Raw genomic sequence first — 21,631 nt, 5'->3', positions numbered from 1 at the left:
TTCTGTTGTCTACCAGGTTTCGATAGAGTGGTTGGTTTATGATGTTGATCTGAAGATCTTCTTTGGTATGTTCTGGCTTGTGGAATTGGTTTGGATTGGTTATTCATTTGATCTTGATGCGTGTCACATTCATTTGGTTCAGGATTTGATGATCTGGAAGCTATCATTTGTTCTAGTAAGCCTTTTGGTTATCGGTAAGGGTTTTATTAGCAGCTCTTTGTTGAATATCTTTTGATGAATCCGATAAGTGGTGTTGGTGCAGCTTCTAGAAGGTTATCAGGATGTTGATGTTTACCGTGTTTGTGTTCTATTTGATCAGTGGTGTTTCAGTTAGCACCAGACCTATTCTATTCTATTGTGTTCTGTTAGGTTATGGATTGGTTTATGTAATGTCTTGGTTGATGCTCCTGATGTGTTGCCGGTTGGATTTATTGATTGGTTTATGTTGTTTCAGTCTTAGTTTGACTTGGTTTATCATTGGCTTGTGGGATTATGTAATAGATTTATTGTATCATCTTGTAGGTGGCTGACCTAATTGTTAAGGTCTCGGGTTGGTATAAATATGATGTAAGATCTCTTTGTAGATTGTGGCATGTGGGTTATGAGATTATCTATGTGCGAATAAAGTTTTAATCATTTGCATAGGTTTTGGTCGATCATAGGTGATCGAATTGGGTTTGTGTAAGAGATTTTAGACCTTCGGTATTGAGCTTAACCGGAACTGTACTCAAGCATAGGAGATGCAATTCTTGTAGTTCAATCTTCTTTGCGGATTGTAGTCTGATGTTTTCTGTAGTTAGTGAGGCTCCTTTTGTGATGAGTAGTGCGCTCTAGGCTGTTGGCCTTCCTGCATGTGCAGGCCCCTTATTGTAATATTTATTCATCTGATCAGTGGATAGATATTGTGGGTCTCCAATCCCATCGTGGTTTTGCCTCATTGAGGTTTTCCACGTATAAATCTGTGGTGTTATGGTGTTCATATTTGTGGTTGCATTGTTACTTATTGTTATATGCTTTTATGTTTACTGGTTGTTGAGTTATTGTGTTAATAAGGTTAAATTTCTCCATTCTGGCAGAACACTGATTCATCCCCCCCCCCCTCTCAGTGTTCTTGGATCCCAATAAACCAATAAAGAAATTTAGCTCACCAATCATCAACATCTCAAATTCCTTGTGTATCTCATTAGTAAATTTTCCACACATGCCTTCATTTCCTCCAAAGATTATATCATCATCATATATTACAACAATTTGGATTTTACCCGAATTAGTCTTGAAATATAAATTGCTATCAGCCGAACCTTTCTGAAATCCTTGATCTATTAGGTACTTGTCTAGCTTTCCATACCAAGCTCTAGGGGCTTGTTTCAGTCCATATAGAGCCTTCTTCAACTTGCAAACAATGTTTGGATCATCTTTCAACTTGAAACCTTTCGGTTGTTCAATATACACTTCTTCTTTCAATTCTCCATTCAAGAATGTTGATTTCACATCCATTTGATAAACCTTGAAATCCTTAAACACTGTAAATGCCAAGAACATCTCGATTGCCTCCATTCGCGCAACTAGGGCATAAGTTTCATCAAAATCAATGCCTTCAATCTAAGTATAACCTTTGCAGACCAACCTTGCTTTGTTTCTTACAACCTTTCCATCCTCATCTAGTTTGTTTCGCAATACCCACTTAGGTCCAATCACATTTTTGTCTTCCAGTCTGTTAACTAATTCCCATGTCTAATTTTTCTCAGTTTGATCCAGCTCTTCCTTCATTGCCTTTATCCAATTTTGATCACTATAAGCTTCTTCTACTATATTTTGCTTTGCTTCTTGTTATGATACCTTTACTTTTATCTCCAATGATCTGATCTTTCTAATGATTCTTTTGAACATACCTTGGGGTCTTGGATGTATATGCTGAAGCATCTTGAACATTATTTTCTTCTCTTCTTGTTTCCTCTTCCTTTTTCCTTTCACCAAACTCATCAAATTCATATATTGCCAATATCTTTGAGTCTTTTGAAGTACTTTCATCAACTTTCACAATTGCACTTTCAACAATCTTATTCAGCCTCTTGTTGTAACACTGGTATGCCTTGCTCCTTGTTGAGTAGCCTAAGAATATGCCTTCATCTGCTCTGCTGTCGAATTTTCCAAGATTATCCTCATCTCTTCGGATATAGCACTTGCTTCCAAATACTTTGAAATATTTTACTGTCGGAGTTCTATCCTGCCAAAGTTCATAGGATGTCTTCCCATATTTCTTCCAGTATAGAATTTTATTAAGAGTGTAGACTGTTGTGTGAATTTCTTCTCTCCAGTAGGCTTTCAGTAGTTCTACTCCTTTCATCATAGTTCTATCTACCTCTTGTATAGTTACGTTCATTCTTTCTACTACACCATTTTGCTGCGGTGTCTGGGGGATAAATAACTATCTTCTAATGCCATGTTTCTCATAGAAATCATTAAAATCATCAAAAAAAAATTCTCCTCCTCTATCAGACCTTAAACACTTGATTTTCCTATCAACCTCATTCTCAACCTTTCCCTTGAATATCTTGAATTTCTCTAACTCTTTAGAATTTTCTCTTAAAAATGTAACCCAAGTCATTTTGGAATAATCATCAATCAATAACATGAAATACCTCTCACCTTGCAAGCTCCTTGTTCTGGTCGGAACACATAGATCTATGTGTACCAAACCCAGTAATCTAGTGGATGAATACTCTTTTCCTCTGAATGTGCTCTTTGTATCCTTTCCTACTTGACATTCCTTGTAGATGATTTTGTTTAGTTTGGTCAATCTTGGTAAATCTCTCACTGCACCCTTTGAACTAACCTGCACCAGATTATCAAAGTCGATATGACACATCCTTCGATGCCATAGCCAACTATCATAGTAGACATTATGACACAAAAGATTATGACACAAACCCTTCACATAGTAGACATTGTCAGTGTTATGCTTTCCATAAAAAATAATTGAACCAATCCCAAATATTTGTGTTGTCTGATCATCTCTGAACCTAATAGAACGTCCATCATAATTTTCAAGTTTTATGAACTTACTCTTATCACCAGTCATATGGTTTGATCATCCACTATCAATCAACCATTCATTCTTATCTCCTCTAGTATGAAATGTAGTAGCAACAGTTTTAGAAATATCAAACCTAGGTGAATCCTTTTCTACTAGAGACAAACAATCTCCTTCTTCATAATCCAATTCATCATCTGAAATACCAGCATCATCTTTATCATAATAGGATTTTTTATTTAACTTTCCTTTGTTTTCTCTAAACTTTTGTCTTGTTCCCTTTTTTGAACATCTAGTAGCTATGTGACTAATCTTTCCACATCTAAAACATTTAAAGGGTAACATGCCTTTGTACTTGTCGGTGCCTTTCTTCAATTTCCTCACAAATTTTGCTTCTATCTCATCTGGGCTATCATCATCATCCGGACCATCTTCGGTTGCTTTGAATATTGTCTCTGATTTGTCTTTGTCTTTTCCTAACTTTCTCACCTCAAATATAGTCAGGGTACCAAATAGCTACTCTCTAGTGAACTTCTTTGGATCATAGGTTTCTTCAATAGCTGAGATCTTATCATTGTAACTCACTGTTAGAGTCATCAAGATTTTGTCAATTAAATCTTCATCATTCAAAGTGCCTCTAAGTTCTCTGATTTTCATTCACTGTGTTGTCAACCTTCTCAAAATAGCTTTCTATATCTTCTCCTTCTTCCATCTTCAAGTTTTCATACCTTTTCTTAGTTGTCAACCTCTTTGTCAACTTAACTCTTTCATTCCCTTCATAGATTTCTTTTAGCTTTTGCCAAACGTCATAAGAAGTATTCAAGGAAATAACTTTTGTCAATTCTATTTTTGATAATGCACTAAAGATAGCATACCTTACCTTTTCATTTTCTTCATAGGCTTGAATTTGATTCGGAGTTGTAAGACCATTTTCCAGTTGTACATACTTAGTCTCCACCGCCTTCCAAGTGTTGTAACCTAGAGAAACGATATAACCTCTTATCTTTACTTTCCAGAAACTATAATCAAATCCTTCAAAGATAGGAATGGATAATTTGTGTGCCCTCGGATCAGGATCTTCCTCAAGCAGTTAAGCTTTATACCAAGGAGCCAAAGCTCTGATACCAATTGTTGAATATCTAAGCAATTGAGAGGTGGGGGGGGGGGAGTGGGGTGAATCAATTGACAATTAAAATCTTTTTTAAACTTAATTCATAGATCTAGAATAATTAGCAAAATTAATCAAGTAAACCATCACAACACATGCACATGAATCAGACACAATGAACACCAGGATTTACGTGGAAAACCCAAGAAGAGAAAAACCACGAAGAAGGTTGATTCTCAATATGAAAACATCGGTTAAGGTGATTTTTACAAAGGATGGCTCACTGCCAAAATGCTCATTGCATGAGGGCTCACTACCTAGAAAGGCTAACTGCTGAAGAAAGAAAGAAAAGAAAATCCACCAATGAAACACAATATGTACTGTCGAAACTGCTTCCGATAACTATCTGTGACACACTTCGCAACAACAACTAGATTCTTTCAATCTCACATATCTTCTGCACAAGTTGCCATTCACAAAAATGCCACACTAACTCATTCAGATCATACACATACATATATTGTCTTTGGAAAAACATAATCTTCAAAGTCGGCTAAGACAAAGATCTAAAATAGGTTACTACTAAACATTTTGGGGTGGCGGGAAGGAATGAGAAGTATCCCACATTACAATGCTCTTTATCGAACACATCAACACATTACATACATTACCAATATCGGACCCAAAACATTATCCACACACTATACAACAACCTCGACTTTCGGATCAACACTTCAATTTTCAGATCAAGTCAGACCCAAAAAATAGCACTTAGTAACATCAGCGACACACCTTCCTAGAAATCAAATCTTCCGGGAAATCATCAAATGATCATCGACATCACATACATTCCAATCGTCCACTGTTGCTCAATATGGCACATCTGGACCACAAGATTTGACATCAATGACAACATACAACATGATGCTAACACTCACATCTTTCTTTGTTTCATCTATATCATATGTATTAGCGCACACTCTAAATTGCTTGAATCTTCTATTAGGAATTCTACCAATGCTTGCCTTTTCAAATCCCCCTTGTATGCTACACCACAACCTTTGACCTCATGTCTTTCCTAGTATGTGAGGCAACTACAAACAAAACTATAAGCATCTCCTTTTTTATTAGGGTTTTGGACTCTACTCACTTCAAAATTCTCATTTCTCCTCTAATGTCACTAATTTTGTGTAAATTATTCACTCTAAGGTGTGATTTAGTGATTATTCTCGTTGATGTCAACCTTTCCAATTGTTAAATGTTCTACCAAAGTTGATTTAATTATTTTATATTCTTCTCAACATAAATTTTAGAATCATATAGGGGGAAATAAGTAAACCCTAAATTAGTATAAACTATAAATAATAATCAATTTACAAAAATTAAATATTGGTATTTGTAAAGAAAATTCAAAGGGTTAGGATTTGTCTATTTTTATTTTCCTATTCTTGGGTATTCAATGATTGATTTTTAGAAGTGCATTGTGATCGATGATCAAATTTTAAATGGTGTTATTAAATTAGGACTAGATATAGTATCACAAACATATGCAAGATGTCTACTTTGCTACTAGATTAGGTTACATCTATGATGTAGTTCTTGTGGTGCAATTATATCATATACTTTCTTGTTCTTCAATACATGCATGTTTTTATGTATCTAAAGATGGTGGTGTTGAGGAGCACCTTAAGAAGACTACTAGTTTATAGAGGGAAGGTAAGAAACTTCAATGGAAACTAGTCAATCCCCATTACTAATGTTCAAGTCTGAATACATACCACAAAAAAATATAAGACGCCTAGATCATGAATCAATGGTGTAAAATATGTTTATGCAAATGTTGATGCAATGCTCTTAGTCTCCATATGATGTAGGAGAAGAGCCCCAGTTACCGTCCATGTTCCAATAACCGTTCACTTCTTGCACACCCAACCCTCCAATTACTAACTTTAAAGAAACAAAAAACTAAAATAACTAAAAGCCCATTAATAAATTTCATATGTGCCAATAAGTGCCCATTTTTTAGTATTTTTGGACCATAATTGACGCATTTGTGCATCTTTATTGGTACTCATAACGCACAACTACTGGGGCATTTGTGCATAATTATTGGCAATTTTAAGCGCACAATTATTGGGGCATCTTTAAGTAGGTATCGGGTGACACTTTGAAATGTGTACTTTTTGACCCTTGCACGCATAACACATCCTACAACATGCATTGTTACTATCCTGAAGCCAAAACAATAGCTATACGTAATTAAGTTGCATGTACAGACAACCAAAAAAATCATCAAAATTTGATGTACTGTTTAAAATTTGTGGATGCGCGAAATTAACTATAACGACTACTAATACACTTCGCTAATATGAATGAGATTTGATGGTCCAATTATTTGATTTTGAACTAACAATCTATAACTTATCTTTATATAGAAGATCCATCGAAGCCATTCTGGCTCCAAAACAGATCTTTCATATAGCGTGATAGCGACGTGTTAGTCAATCGCACTTGTTTATTGCAAAATCGACGGTATAAAATGAGCGAGTGTTAGTCAATCCGCACTGCCGTTTTGGAGCCAGAATAAACGAGTCCATGTGTTTTATGGTACAAAATGCTGAATAACAATCATATTCTTTGACTGAATGAAAGTATTAATATATGGGGCACTGTTTACGATATAGTTTTCATTAATAAAGTTTTCTTCAATTAAAAAATGGTATAATTTTCCATTGATAACAAAGGTATATAGGGCAGTGTTTACTTTATAGACTGGGTCCTTGTATTGGAAAGTCACGTGAATTTAGCTGCCAGTTTTGAAAAGTAAAGCCTTGTCATTTAAATCAACTGTTGAATTTCAGAGCTTGCCTGTCAGAACAATGATGTGGCATGCATTCAGTAAAATTCCTTTTAATTTTAGTTTATAAAATTTAAAACGTTCTCAAGCCTTAGATTTATTCAAAATAGGACTTTTCTTGTTCCCTCCCATTGGAAATTGCAGAAAAACTGGAGCTTCCTGTTGTTTAAAATGAGAGTTTTAGATAATACAATTTGCGTGACTGTAATAATAGTGTGGCTGTGGCTTTGTACTGATCAAAGCTTGGTAGAGTTTGATAGGAATTCCAAATGCTATTTAAATAAGTCTGTTTGATGAACAAAACATTTGGTAAATCATGTAACAATCAAATTTTATAGCAGTCATTATAGCTAATCAGATTTTAACGATTTTTTTTTTTTTTGAATAATAAATACAAATATCGTGAGATCTATTATGTATGCAAGGGTCAAAAAGTGGTCATTTCAAATTGTTATCTGAAACATATTTCCTATTGCCCCTTACCTGTTCATTTTGACAACCAAAAAATCTGCACAATTGATCAAATACTTATGTACAAATGCTCAATAATTGTGCACTATTGGTATCAAAAAAGTTGCACAATTGATCTAATTACTAACTTTTTTTGTAGAAATGGGTGACTATTGATGCGCTAAATGATTTTTAGTAAACTTTAGTTAGCAAAACCTAATGAAAGATAATCGAAACGTGGACTGGTACTCTTCCCCTATACAATTTTTGACAGAGGATAAAATAGAATTTGAAACTATCTGAAACCTTGTACAAAGATAAATAAATTGTAAACAAAATGGGACAACATCACAACTACAACAAGACTACGAGAAACAAAGTACAAATGCATTGTACACAGTTATGAACTGTGAAATATATCATAATTACAAACCCCACATACCACAGCTTTTTGACCCACATAATAACAAAGCCCTAATAGAAGTAACACAAATCAGACCAAGATCCAGATCAGTTAATGCCATGACCCACTTTCTACAAATGGCTAATGTATGAATCAACCAACTTCATGTCCTACTGCCTTTACAAACTGGTTTTTGAAAGAGCCTTCACATTGCTTCAGCATTATATTCAATTGGGTTGGAAGTCAACTGATTAAAAGGTCATTCTAGTGGAGTCTTTGAAGGCCTTGCAAAATGTCTCTCTACACTTTTGAATGCTAACTAGAAAATTTGCACGAATCATTAGGACAAGCAACTAAATGCATTGTGGATAACAAATTCAAAGAAGCTGCAAAACCCAATATTCCTATTTTTCATCAAAATGCATCATGGTATTCATAGCTTGATGTTACATAACTGAAGTTTTGACTTCTCAACGATGAGGATCGTTTGCAGGTTGTTCACAGTATTATCATCTCAAATGAATAACAGCAGTCTAAATCGAGGAGAAGTTAAAACTCCAATTATGTACTTCAGTTATGTAACATCCAACCATTGAAATCATAATGTATCCTGATGGCTGGATAACTATTTCCCATCTTAATAACTGAATAGCGTTTTCCCTCCACTACAGCCTGACTGATGAACTTTGGTGCATTCAAACATTAATAGAAAGTACCACAAATTTAAGTCAATCTTGTATCTCTGTTTTCGACATGTCAATTAATTTTGCAGTTGACCATCTTACAAATCTATTGTCCTTGTCCACCACAATGTCTCTGATTACATAAACTTGGAAGGAACCAAAAATGCAGGAAATTACAAGCTTCTTAAAAATTGCTGTTCAGAAAATTTTGTATAATATTGATAATATCGTTAGTAATGGTAATTAAAAAAAGTACATAACCACACATCACAAGAAGCTACCCAACATTCCCACCAATCCAAGTTTGCACATAGGAGGCATCTGCAAGCAGCAAATCTCCTACCCAAATACACAAAACCATGAGCAGGCCAGGAATGCAAAATGCTACTAATCCATTCAACCAATCAAACCCTCATAAACAGCGAGAAGGATCTCTTAGCTCTCTAATATATGATGATGGATCATGCATTGTGATCCGAAACATTGATTCAGAAACTATTACATAATCTAATCTAGAAATCTAAAAAAACAAACCGTACTAACTAGTCAAAACCAGAAATTACCAATACCCATAACATTTGAGGACCTGTGAAACATCCACAAAAAGTTTTATATCACACCAATGTGATTTCATCACTTCAGCAGCTGCTGGTCCTTGACATCCACACTGGTTGTGCAAGCCAGCAGACAAGTAAAAAGAGCAGCCAGAACAGCACAAGAAACCTTGAAAAACTTGGGTTCAAGATTTCCCAACAGAGACAGAATTCTCTTAAAGGCAAAATTCTTCTTCATCTTGATCAATACTGCCTTGGCTTTCTTCAAGCCATTTTTTGTCTTTTGAGGGAAAGTCTCCTTCTTAGAGAATGTGTAGCTCCTCAAGAACTTCTGTCTGCAAGCATAGCTCTCATGTATTGTGGTGACTTTTGTGATCTTATTTGGGCAGCTGGCCCCTCTGTCCATGCTTAACACCCTAACAAACTCTGCATCTGAATCTGGCCATTTATACAAGCTTCTGAAGTTTAATCTCACTGGAACCTGTGCATCCAGGCAACCTGCAACACAGCTTGAATTCATCATGCCTACTCAAATATATGCACAGCCCACAAGATTTTTTTGACTCGGGTCTCTCAAATTTGTCATAAAAATCCTTTTGAGATGAGTGTGTCTCTGCTTGTGAAGATCTAAATGATGATGCAGCGAAATCTAAAACCAGATATCATGTGGGTAGGCAAGCAAATTGAGGACACCAGAGTATAACAATGTTCTTAATACTATGGATTTATAGCTAAATTTGAGAACACTACATGTTATGTTTCAAAATATTATATTCAAAGGATCACTCCCCTCCAAAGACAAGACCACGTCTAGAATGAAGTAATGGCTTACATTCTTTAGTGGCAAACCTGTGTGTCACGTGAATATGCATGGAGGTTCTATTCACACCGGGGAGATTAGTAAGATGAACAATTTAAATTTTTTAGTTGGAGGGTTTTATTGCAAATGTAGAATCGTTTAGGTATTCTATATATGAGTTTTAAGTTGAAATCTATTCAATTGAGGAGTACTCATTCTCTTAAAGTTACTAAGGCACAATCTCAACCTCATTTCTTAAGTTGTTGAGGCTTTGCATTCATTAAAATTTGATTCTTAGTAGACTCATTCAAAACCATTATATTTCATCAACAAATCAGGGGCCTATTGACAAATACACACACAACAAAATGTAGAAAATTGAAATATAAATCATAATTTTTTTAGTGAGACAAGATTGTACATAACTGGATGCTCTTACATCAAATACACTAGATAATAGTGTAAAGCAGCAACATTGAAAAGTAGAGAAATGTCGATTTCTTATCAACTTTAATCTTGTATGCATTGGAGTAAATTTCACTAAGACTTTGCATGGTCTAATCTTTTTTTTAATTTTAGCTTGTAGCTCCCTTGAGGAAATGTTGATAGATGGACCAACCCCATCTACTCCACACACACAGCTAACTTGAACTACAAACTAGGCAACTTAGAAAATTAAAACTTGTGAGAGTTTGCTCAATCCTCCTCAAGCTACAATTATCGCCTCCTAGTGAATGGGTGGAAAACAATGAGCATGGGAGGAGTGATCAAAGGTGGAATGGGCAATTGTTAAATTTGGATCAACACATGCACTAGGTCTATATTGTGGCGGAAATGATCTCATCTCAAAGTGATTAAGTTTTAAACCCATCACAAACTTAGCCCATAATTTTCTCAACAATTGTTGTGTGGTCTACAATCAAAGACCATCCACCAATAGTCTCAAAAATTTATTGAAATCTTAGTGTGTCCATGTTTGATTGATTTTCGTTTTGTTAGAAAGATGAGAAGATTGGTCTAAAAGGGTCAATAAAGTAGGACAATAGCATGAAATCATTTATTTCTTTGCATGACAAACAATTTGAATAAAAGTACTTTGTATCCTCCTCTAATGATGAAATCTATCCAAAATAAAATATATATATAAAAATATATCTATTTTAATTTGTAATGTGATTATTGATTGGAGTGCAAAGTTTTTAAATTCAAACCTAGCTATGATGGAGCCTATCCCATCAACACACTCCTTTTAATGAGGGACATGACATGAGAAACTACTTTTCTTGTTATTTGTGGTGACCTAAAACATAGGGAAAGTGAACATGCTGTCACGTTCATAACGTTTTTGGTGGCAAGTTATTATCATATTTGACTTCAAACTTTGCTAAACTATGACTTACTTCCTTCCTTAGCTAAGGAATACTCTTTTTTAAAGACTTTGCTAAGCTACCTGCCCTTTTTCTCCAATAACAATAAAAAATTAATATTATTAGAAAATCCAATAGTTTGGATTACAAAAGTAGGATGACTTTGATAAACTATATGCATCCAGGGTAGGTTAACAAAGCTTATGTTAATAATTAAAGTTATATGGATGCATATTAATAATATAATAATAATATTAAATAATAAAAATAAATTTATATTTGAAAGAGTGTTGTGTTTATTTCATTATTAGTTTATTTATATATCTAAAGAGTAAGTAGGACATCTAAAAATTACAACTAAATTCATATTTGGAAGAGTTGTGCTTATTTCATTATCAGTTTACTTATATATCTAATAAGTAAGTAGGACACCTAAAAATTATAACGTTCTTTTGTAAAATTATAAAAAAATATAGAATTTAATAGAATATAAATATTTTGTTTTGTTTATAGTTTTCTTTGCATGATTTTGATGTTTTATGACTTGTAGTGGCTTACAAGAGATCATCTCTTATAAGAATAATTGATTTACTCAATACCCGTTATTTATTTAAGATAAAATATTGAATCCCTTAAAAAATCACTTATTTGAATTCTACTCAAACTCAAATATACTAGCAGTTGCAGGGGAAGTGCCTACAATTGGAGGCCAATAGGTGTGTTTGTTAAGGAGAATGCGTGAGAGATAAAGTTTAGTTAAGGGTAGAATTCTTTAGTAGAGTTATACAAAAACAAGTGAGTAGCATGGTTTTTTGAATTACTTAGTTTTCACTTTGTATTTATGTTGTAGAGTGACATGCATTAAAAATTGTGATATTGAGCAGTTTATTGTAGTTTTGAAAAGTATAATCTATCATAAAACTGAATAAGAAATTTTTATTAAAGTGAAAGAGTTAATTGTTTGTGTACATATCCCAACCAATGGCTATTCCCAAATTTTAAAATTACCACCCACCATCCCCCATGGTGTTGTATGCAGCATGATGCACTTGAAGAATATGTTATGAATATAGTTATACATTTTTTTTTGTAGGTTATATTGTTCCCAACCAATTTTTTTTGTTGAACCCAGAGTCTTGTTGTAATCCACCCTCCATCCCCCATGCTAGTAAGAGCAACATGTTATATAGCCTTTTGTTGAAATGAATGTGATGTATATGATGAAAGACTTGCATTAGTTTTTCATTTATATATGTTAGTTTTGGATAATATACAAAATTGGTGAAGTTAAAAACTTTGAAATCCTTGGAAATTTGAAAGAAAGTATTTTTTAGTAATATAATACCTGATGAATGTGTAGTTGCAGAATTGGAATTTCCTGTATGATGCATGTGAGTAGTTGTTTGTTGTGAGGCATTTTTCTGCAGTGAAGAGAACTTGAAAGTGGGAGCGGCTGGTAGAGAGAGAAGGGTGTTAATGTTGAATTGAATAATAGCTACAGATTTAAAACCTTGAAAAAGCATACAAGTACTTTACAGATTGAAAACAAATAGTAGAAGAATCTACCTTGCAAAGTGAAACCTTTCACTGCTTGGAGTAGATGGAATAGCCTTGAAAATTGCTTGCAAAGTGCAAGTTGCGACTCCCACAAACAGTTAAGTAACAAAAAGAAAGCAGGAATGTTGCAAGTACATGATAGGAGTAAATAATCAGTTTATAAAGAAAATGTAATACGTAACAAAAATGTTTTTAATTAAAACAGAACTTTACCTTGCAACTTTAAATTATTAGCGGTGGTAAGTTTACAACGAAGGCAAGTAACCAAGAAAAGAGTCACAACGATAACAAAATTTACCGATCTATGTAATTAAAGACATCATTAAAGGCAACATGTCTTGGGCAGCGGACTGCAAAACAGTTATAAGTTAATGCAGAATTTAATTAACAGTACAATGGTCAAAACCTAAATACCTGTTAAAGTACCATGACCAAAGTTACAATCCTGCAAACACAACAAACCTTAAAATAACAAATAAATGTGTCAAATTGAACAGGTCTGTTGGAAACTGGAAGGGGTGAAAACTATGAACAGTTAGAGAACATGAACAAAGAAAGAAACTTGAAAGTAGAGGACAGAATATTTGAAGAGTGTTACATACCTTCAAATTATTGAAGTTGATGTATTGGTTGTTGTTTTTTTTTAAAGTTGATGTTCATAAAGTGTAAAACCTGTGAAATGGAAGAGGTGCAGTTAAAGAAGAATCATGTATCTGTACATTATTAGTTAATATTAAATGTATTGAACAAGTGAAATGGTAGAGAGAAGTTGTATTAGTACATAGTATAATGCTTACCAATTGCAAATAGTGTTGCAGTGAGGGAATAGCATGACAAACTATTATACGTGTTAATACCTGTTAAAGAATAATGGTTGTGAAGAATCTTGTATTAGTACACCATTGGTTAATATAAAACGTATGGAACAAGTGATATGGAAGAGAGAATCTTGTAATAGTACGTGAAAGTAACGATATTGTTGAATAGGGTGTAGCTGTTACGTTTGTACCGTTGTTGGAGAGTTGCAACATGCAAAAGGGCTCTCCAGTTCTACAGTCATTCATTGTGTTGTAGATCCTGGAAAGTAGAAATATGGTTTTGTGAATGGTGAAGAGTTAGAGAACATGAACAAAGTAACAAGCGTGAAAGTAGAGGACAGGAAATTTGAAGATTGTTACATACCTTTAAATTACCGAAAATGGTAGAGAGAATGTTGTATTGGTACATTCCATAATACTGACCAATTGTAAATAGTGGTGCTGTGAGTAAATGGCATGACAAATCATTATGTGTGTAAAAGCTATTAAAGTACAACATTAGTCAGTATGAAATGTATTGAACAACTGATATGGTAGAGAGAATCTTGTAATAGTACATGAAAGCAATGAAATTTGTGAACAGGGAGTAGGTGCTACGTGTGTGTCTTTTTTCTTGCAGACTTGGGCCTTGGAAAATGCATCTTTACTTCTACAGTCATTCATTGTGTTGTGGATCCTAAGAAGTAGAAATATTGTTTTGTTGTGATACAGTGAAAAGAAGATATACAACAGATGAAAACACGATAAAGATTAGATTTGCATACCTGATTCTGTTTGTTCTGTAGGTATGCTTGTTCTGTGCTGTGTGAAAGCTCCTGCAACTAGGCTTCCTCTGTCTTTCGAAGTACTATTGATATTGCACCTTTCAATCGGGAGTACCTTTGGTAGCTGAAGTCTGGTTGTATGAGTAGATGTTCAATTGCTTTTACTCTTGAAAGGGTTGTGAATGTTAGGCCTTGTTTCTCTGTTTTGCTAATGTCAACTGTGGCCAAGTCTAGTGTCAACCCCTGTGATTTGTGAATTATAATGCCCCATGCCATTGCTAGTGGAATTTTTGTTATGTTTCCTCTAGTAATTGGTGGAATCGGGACATGTTTTGCATTGTGTGGATCCCATGAAGGCCCAGTATAATGTTTGAAGAGAACAACACCATATTTTGGCAAATCAGGTGGTTTCAAACCTGTAGTGTAGATAATTTGTTTGATCTGGCCCAAAGCACCATTCACAAGGCCAACTTCTATCCATAGATTTGCAATAAGCATAATTTCCTGGTCTATAGAAAGAAGAACTTCAAATGCTAGTTGTTCTTCTTAGTGTGCCTGCTTATTTCTTTGATGTGCAATGATTGTTGTTGCACGTGCAATGGGTGAGTGCAATTGTGTTAACATTTTAATGTTGTGTGCACTCAAAGCTGCATTAGTTGCAAACAAATGTTTTTGTTGGTTGAAGTGATTATTTTCATCAAGTGACAAAGCATGGGTTGACTGCAACTGGAGGGATTCCCAATCTACTTGCAATGGTGTTGAGTTGCGGATGTTAAGTAATATTTCATGAAATCTTATGTGTGAAGAACTTGTGCCTTGTTGATGAAATGGAATATCCAAGGTGACAATAGTATTGAATGTGTGCCATAGAGCTAGTACCATTGAGTGAGATACATATAATGGCCTATCCATAACCGGTGGAAGGTGTGCAAGATCATCAACCAAAATGACTAAGATACCTGCAAATGATTCATGTTGTTTGGTGGGAAAAGCTTCTTGCAATCTTTTATCAATCTTAATGAGTAATTGAGGGCCAACAAAGCTCATTTCATCTATTAAAATGTAATGTAAGTGTTTGCATTGCTCTTGGAACATTAATAGGGAATGGTCTGTTAAGGGTTTGTATTCGTGAATGGGTATACGAAGGGCAGCATGGATTGTGGTTGCTTGGATATTATATGCGGAGACACCTGTTGGTGCTAGTACAAGCAAGGGGCATTGTGCATGTTCTGTACTTAAATTTAACTATCTGCGTATGTAGTCAATAAGAAATGATTTTCTAGTTCCCGCAATGCCTTGAATGATTAACCACAATGGTGAAGAATGTAGGTTGTGGTCAACATGAGATTTGATAATATCAAGTGCAATCATTTGGTTTTGTGCAAGCTCATAGTTAGCAGGTGCATTAAAATGTGGGTTCGCAAGATTGTGGGGTGCTTGGCTTTTCTCTGTGAGAATAAAGTTAAATGATTTTGAATGCAGTGGCTCATGAGGTATAGAAGTAGTCCAATCAAACTGTAGATCAAAATCATGTTTGCCAAGCAGTTGAAGAGCTACAATGTTGAAGTTGTTTGATGCTCCCATTTGTGACAAAAACTCCCATTCGTAGAGCCCTTCTTGAGTTAATTGCAGGTACCTTTCTTCTAAAGGTAATGATTTGTGTTGTGGGTGGACATTTACAATTGCAGGTACCTTTCTTTTCATCCATTTACATGATTTATGGTGCTCAGAGAATGTATATAGCTGGTTTGAACAAAGTAGAGTCAGATTTGCTAATTCTGATGGTCGTTTCATGTAGTTCGAGATATAAGAGATTGAGGTTTGAGATTTAAGAGATTGAGGTTTGAGATTCTTCATCACAATTAGCTATGCATTGGAAGATTCTTTTACCGACATTCAGTGTTACAAATTGACATGTACAAGATATCAATGGGAGTTTAAGTAGCATGTGACAAGTTTCTTGTGCGCTAATGTCCCTATCCGCAACTATTCCCATGAGTAGCCTTTGGTATGACAAAAGGATTATATCATCTGAATTCGTTGATTCAACTATACGTTTCAAGATATCAATATAACTTTCTAACTTTTGTTCAGTTTTTGATGTGTACTTTGAAATATATTGTAGAACTGCTTTCTTGGAGCAGACAGGCTGACAGTCAACATTTGCTCTCCATATGGCGAGCATTGTAGGGTCGTGTACATTTAGGTGGCTATCATTCCTTGCTGGTTTGTATGATGGGTTATTGTTGTGGTCTAATATTAGTGAGGATTCAGGTTGTTCAGGCCAAGGAGCTTTGTATTGGTATTGAAGGATTGAGTTCTTTTTCCTCAAGCAGGTATACTCTGAACACTTTGTATGTCATTGAACAACATTGAGTAACTCAGTGTAATCAGTACAAGGATTTGATTTGGATACGGTCTTTGTATCTGCAAGGCATGGATCTGAAATTGTAGGCATGTATTGCCTGTTCAAGCGAGCCTCTTCACAACGTGGATTCCATGTTGTGATGTACTGGTCAAAGAACTGTTTTACTGATTGGACATTTGCATGATCTGACCAGTTAAGGTTATCAACATTTGGTGCTTGTGGCAACCAAAGAAAGCCATGTATATGTGCAGAGCCTCGGTGCTACCATTCATATCTATACCAGTAGTCAATACTTTTTAGTTCTTTCACAATGACTTCATCACGAAATATTTGAAATCTTAAGTGTAAGTATAAAGCTGTAATGTGAGGATTATTGATTAAATTTTCAATAAATTATCTTCTGTTGTTAGGTGTAGTAGCTGACTTTGACTTTGGTAATAACTTATGCAAGTTTGGCCATTTTGTGTCAGCTGAGCTTAAGGTGAAGAACAGTGTAGGAGCATCTAACTGTTCTATCATTGATGTAAGGTCACGTTGGGACTTGCTCCAAAAAACCCGTGTACCACGCAATGAGGTTGCATATCGCATGATATGGTTTGGTAATTCACTTGACGACGTGTTTTGAAAGTATTCCTTTAGGCCATATAGATTGTGGGGAAGATTATCTTGTAGATTAGTCTTTATGAAGACAGAAGCTGATTGCTGGGATCGATGTCTCATCATGAGATTGTAGATATAATATCTAAAGCGAACATGTTGACCAAATCTTTGATCATAGTATTTGATCAAGTGTAAAGCATATTCATGTAAAAGCACTTGGTTTGCTCTTTGTTGTAGTGGTAAAGCTATTCCACTAGGGAAAAGCATTGGGAATGCCATGGAAAGGAGGCCCTCAATATTGTACTCATTGATAGGTGATGCACTAATTTTTGGCCAAGGAATAACATTGTCGATGGTTTTATCTAGATGGAGGATTTTTTTGATTGCATCAAGTTCTGGTATTGATGATGGTAGCTATGGGACAAATGAGGAACTATTCTCCCTGATTTGTTCTTCGATGTCAATAGCTGGTTCAGTAGAGGCATCTTCAACAACATCTTCTTGCGAGGAATGTACTGAATGCATTAGCTCTGTAATGTCAGTGGTTTGCTCTGGCAATAGAAGCACTGCAACTGGATCAATGACTACATCCTTGTAGTATTGATCATGTTTGATTTTGTAAGCTAATGCATTCATGACCTGAAATCTATTCATGTAACAGTCATAAGTTAAACCTTGGGAATTTGTTCTACGAACAATTAGAATTTCTAATTGGTTAATATGTTGCGGCAATGTTATTGCAATATCAGAAATATCTTGTGGGAAGTTTATTGTATGGCCAAAATATTTGTATTGGCCTCCCCTTGCATGTGTTACTTGTAAAACAGGGGCAATTCTTGATATGAGCATTTCTTCTACCTGAAAGAGAGACTTTAAAATAGAAGGTTGCTCACCTGGGTCCATATTGTTTGATAATGAGAAGTGGTGGAGGCCTTTTTCACCATAACATCTCATGCACACAACTACATGATTGATTTTACCTCCAACATATCAATCTTTTTGCGGAAATTAGACAATGTATTTTGAAACGAAGCAACCTTCATAGCAAGTTCAGGAGTAGTAGAAAATGTTTAAAAGAGATTAATTTGCTCAAGATCAGTGTCTTCTATTTCTAATAACTGTCCTGAGTTATTGGAAGGTCTATGAAGTGCATGACGCTTCAATTGTTGTTTCTTGGAGATATCAGCTCTGTTCTTTGCATAATAAGTTCTATTGGTCTTGCTTCTCCTCAATTTGATAGCATCAATTTCTTGAGGGCAAGGCTGGATAGATATCTAATATTTTAAAGAGAGCAAAGGTATGTCAGAATTTTCATAATTGAAGGTAGTTAACTTTGAAGCATGTATAAGAATTGAAAATTGCTTTATGTATGCTTATGTGATTTCAGAGGATTTGTTCTGTATGTAAACTGCTTTTGTTGTGATTATTTGTATGTGTAAATTATATGTTCTATTGTTTTGTTGCTCTCGTTGGCTCAACTTATATGTACAACTTTACTTGAAATATATGGGTTGTGGAAAACCATAAAATTGACTGTCTAGTGCCGAACTGCGTAAATATGCTACTGCTAGCAAGTTGGTTTTGCAAAAGGTAGCATTGTCATATAGCTATGTATAGATATAGTATTTTTTGATGTTTCATGATTTTAAAAGCATGATTGTAATATAGGTATGCAAAACTATAGTAAATTCTGATACATATAGATGTATGTATACATATACACATGTACATATACATATAATTCAAAAATTCAAGGTTTTGTATATGAACATATGCACATATATAAGTTCATGTATATATCAAAAATACTATAACTATGAATACTTATATATAGTTATGTATTGTATTGTTAAATGGATAGGTATAAGACCAGAAAAAGAGCAATATACGTGCATATATGTCTAGTTTATGTGCAAACAACATACTGTTAACACATTTAAAATTAAAGACTATGACTGAAAATAACTAATGACAAGAGGAAAAACTTTCAAACAGATAATTGGTAGATGTAAGAAATGTCCATATAGATTTTAAAAGCATGATTGTAATTTAGGTATACACAACTATAGTAAATCCTGATACATACAGATGTATGTATACATATACACATGTACATATACACATAATTTAAAAATTCAAGGTTTTGTATATGAACATATGGACATATATAAGTACATGTATATATCCAAAATACTATAACTATGAATAGTTATATATAGTTATGTATTGTATTGTTAAATAGATATGTATAAGACCAGAAAAAGAACAATATACGTGCATATATGTCTAGATTATTAGCAAACAACATACTGTCAACACATATAAAAGTAAAGACTATGACTGAAAATAACTAATGTCAAGAGGAAAAGCTTTCAAATAGATAATTGGTAGATGTAAGAAATGTCCATATAGATATTTATAGAAGCACCCTTATCTTTGTAAAACGTGCTTGTTTGTATATGTAAAAGTACTAAATATGAAAATTAGGTAATAGTATAATTGTATTGTAAACTGGAAAGTTTAATAATTATAAAAGATGCGTTCTAATTTTATGTCTCTATACTTAGGCATGCAATTTCTGCAAGTAATGCATGTCACTCAGCTTTGAAGTCAACATGAGCAACTTTATCGACTGTGACTTTCATCTTCGATTCTGAATTATATGTCTCAGTAGAAACCAATAGTGTGAATGAATAGTAACATGACAGTGCTCTCTTGATCACTGAGGAACGTGTTTCTGTTGTTGTTCCATCATTTTGGAGTGCACAGAGTTGTTTTGCAGTTTTGTGTAGCAAGTGAATGCCACCCTCGTCAAATGCAGTGGCCCATAGAGTACCTATGGCATCTTGCAACTTTAGAGGCAAGAGGTAACTATAATTGCAGTCTTGCATAGTCATTTGACATATAGAGTAGAACCAAGAGTCATCAGCGTGCTGTGTACACTTTTTCTTGCAAGGCCTTCCATTCACTATTAGTGGGCAAGCTGCGTAATAGAAATTTTTGTCATTGACGTTCACAAAGCGTAGAACAACTAGCAATGTTGTCTGAATTGTTTCTGATCTGATGCTCATCCGCTCATGGATTGAAGAAATTATCATTCTAGTATATCTGCCATCTATGTGGATAGTTTGTGCAACAAAAGGTATAGCAAGCAAAGGGTCCTTTCCTCTTAATGTTAGAAGCTCTGCTTCTAAAAAATTTGGGTTGATATGTAATGTTGTTGCAGTTGTTATGTTTATAAGCTTCCCATTGAAATAGCCAACACGAGCATTACGTAAAGCAAGGATAAGCATACTATCATTGGTCAACAAATTTTTCAATTCCATGCCCTGTTGTTTTGCCATTGGACCCCATAAGTTGATGTCAATTGTTGAACTAGAGAGATCATTAATTTTCACCACACGTTTTTGTGTTTGACTACCATCTTTCCTGTATATAGGAACGATATCTCCAACATATAGAACAAGACCAATTATGTCAACTAGCGTGTTATTTGTTAGATGAAACAATTCACTAATGGGTGTGAAAGGAGGACTTTGTTGATCTAGTTGTTCTTCGTTGGTGCAGCATTTTAGTATGGATGTATCAGACAACGTGATTTCTAGATGGTTGTTTAGTTTGTTGTACCTTGCATTTGCCTCCTTAACAGATCCTTTTGAAATAATATAATGTGAACCTATGTCCACACGGTTAGAGTGTAACTTAGCTATCTCATCAAAACATGTAATTCTAATTTCAGAACCATCACAATCGACAATGTTAAAGCTAAAGACATGGCCATTTTTGGTCACTCTGCTATATGCCTTAATAGGCCATTTATGAGTGACTCTCCCTTTGATAGTCCATTTATTTTGGTATGGATTCAAAGTTTTGATAGGGCTTATATTTGGAGAAGTTGTTGTTTGTGGGGATGGCAATTCAGTTGCAAACTGAAGAGAGCATTTAGATGTTGATGGTCTATCATTAGACATAATTTCTGGTTGTTGTTCTTTGAATAGATATTCCGGTTTACCAAAGAATGGGCAATCAGTTTGTTTCATTTCCAAACTAAGTATTACAATAGTCCCGTGGAAACAAAATACTTCTTCTTAAATTACTGCTCATTATAGATAAATGAAATTTTAAAAAGATGAAACATATTGTATTTAATAATCATAGTTGATTTCCTACGTTGTGTTCCATATGTATCGGCATGTATAGCTCGATAACTGGACTATTGTGCTATTTTTAGAATGTCTGAAAGTATTAGAGTAGCATATTTAGAAGGCA

At 34.5% G+C, this 21,631-nt stretch overlaps 2 protein-coding genes across 2 annotated transcripts; both read right to left on the bottom strand.

Annotated features, from left to right (window-relative positions):
* Positions 1–8,952: 8,952 nt before the first annotated feature.
* LOC131061806 (uncharacterized) lies at positions 8,953–9,865 on the bottom strand. The gene has a single exon (XM_057995649.2). The coding sequence runs from the start codon at positions 9,610–9,612 to the stop codon at positions 9,169–9,171; it is 444 nt and encodes a 147-aa protein (XP_057851632.2). The 5' UTR covers positions 9,613–9,865; the 3' UTR covers positions 8,953–9,168.
* Positions 9,866–19,956: 10,091 nt separating this feature from the next.
* LOC131061821 (replication protein A 70 kDa DNA-binding subunit A-like) lies at positions 19,957–21,402 on the bottom strand. The gene has a single exon (XM_057995660.2). The coding sequence runs from the start codon at positions 21,400–21,402 to the stop codon at positions 19,957–19,959; it is 1,446 nt and encodes a 481-aa protein (XP_057851643.2).
* Positions 21,403–21,631: the final 229 nt, after the last annotated feature.

The sequence above is a fragment of the Cryptomeria japonica genome, chromosome 4 (genome assembly GCF_030272615.1).
Source record: "Cryptomeria japonica chromosome 4, Sugi_1.0, whole genome shotgun sequence".
Taxonomy (NCBI): domain Eukaryota; kingdom Viridiplantae; phylum Streptophyta; class Pinopsida; order Cupressales; family Cupressaceae; genus Cryptomeria; species Cryptomeria japonica.
Note: the sequence above shows the minus strand (reverse complement) of the source record. Positions and strands in the feature narration are given on the sequence as shown.

Bases quoted from the DNA above. Each gene is read 5' to 3' on its own strand.
- LOC131061806 (XM_057995649.2), bottom strand. From the start codon at position 9,612: ATGATGAATTCAAGCTGTGTTGCAGGTTGCCTGGATGCACAGGTTCCA.
- LOC131061821 (XM_057995660.2), bottom strand. From the start codon at position 21,402: ATGAAACAAACTGATTGCCCATTCTTTGGTAAACCGGAATATCTATTC.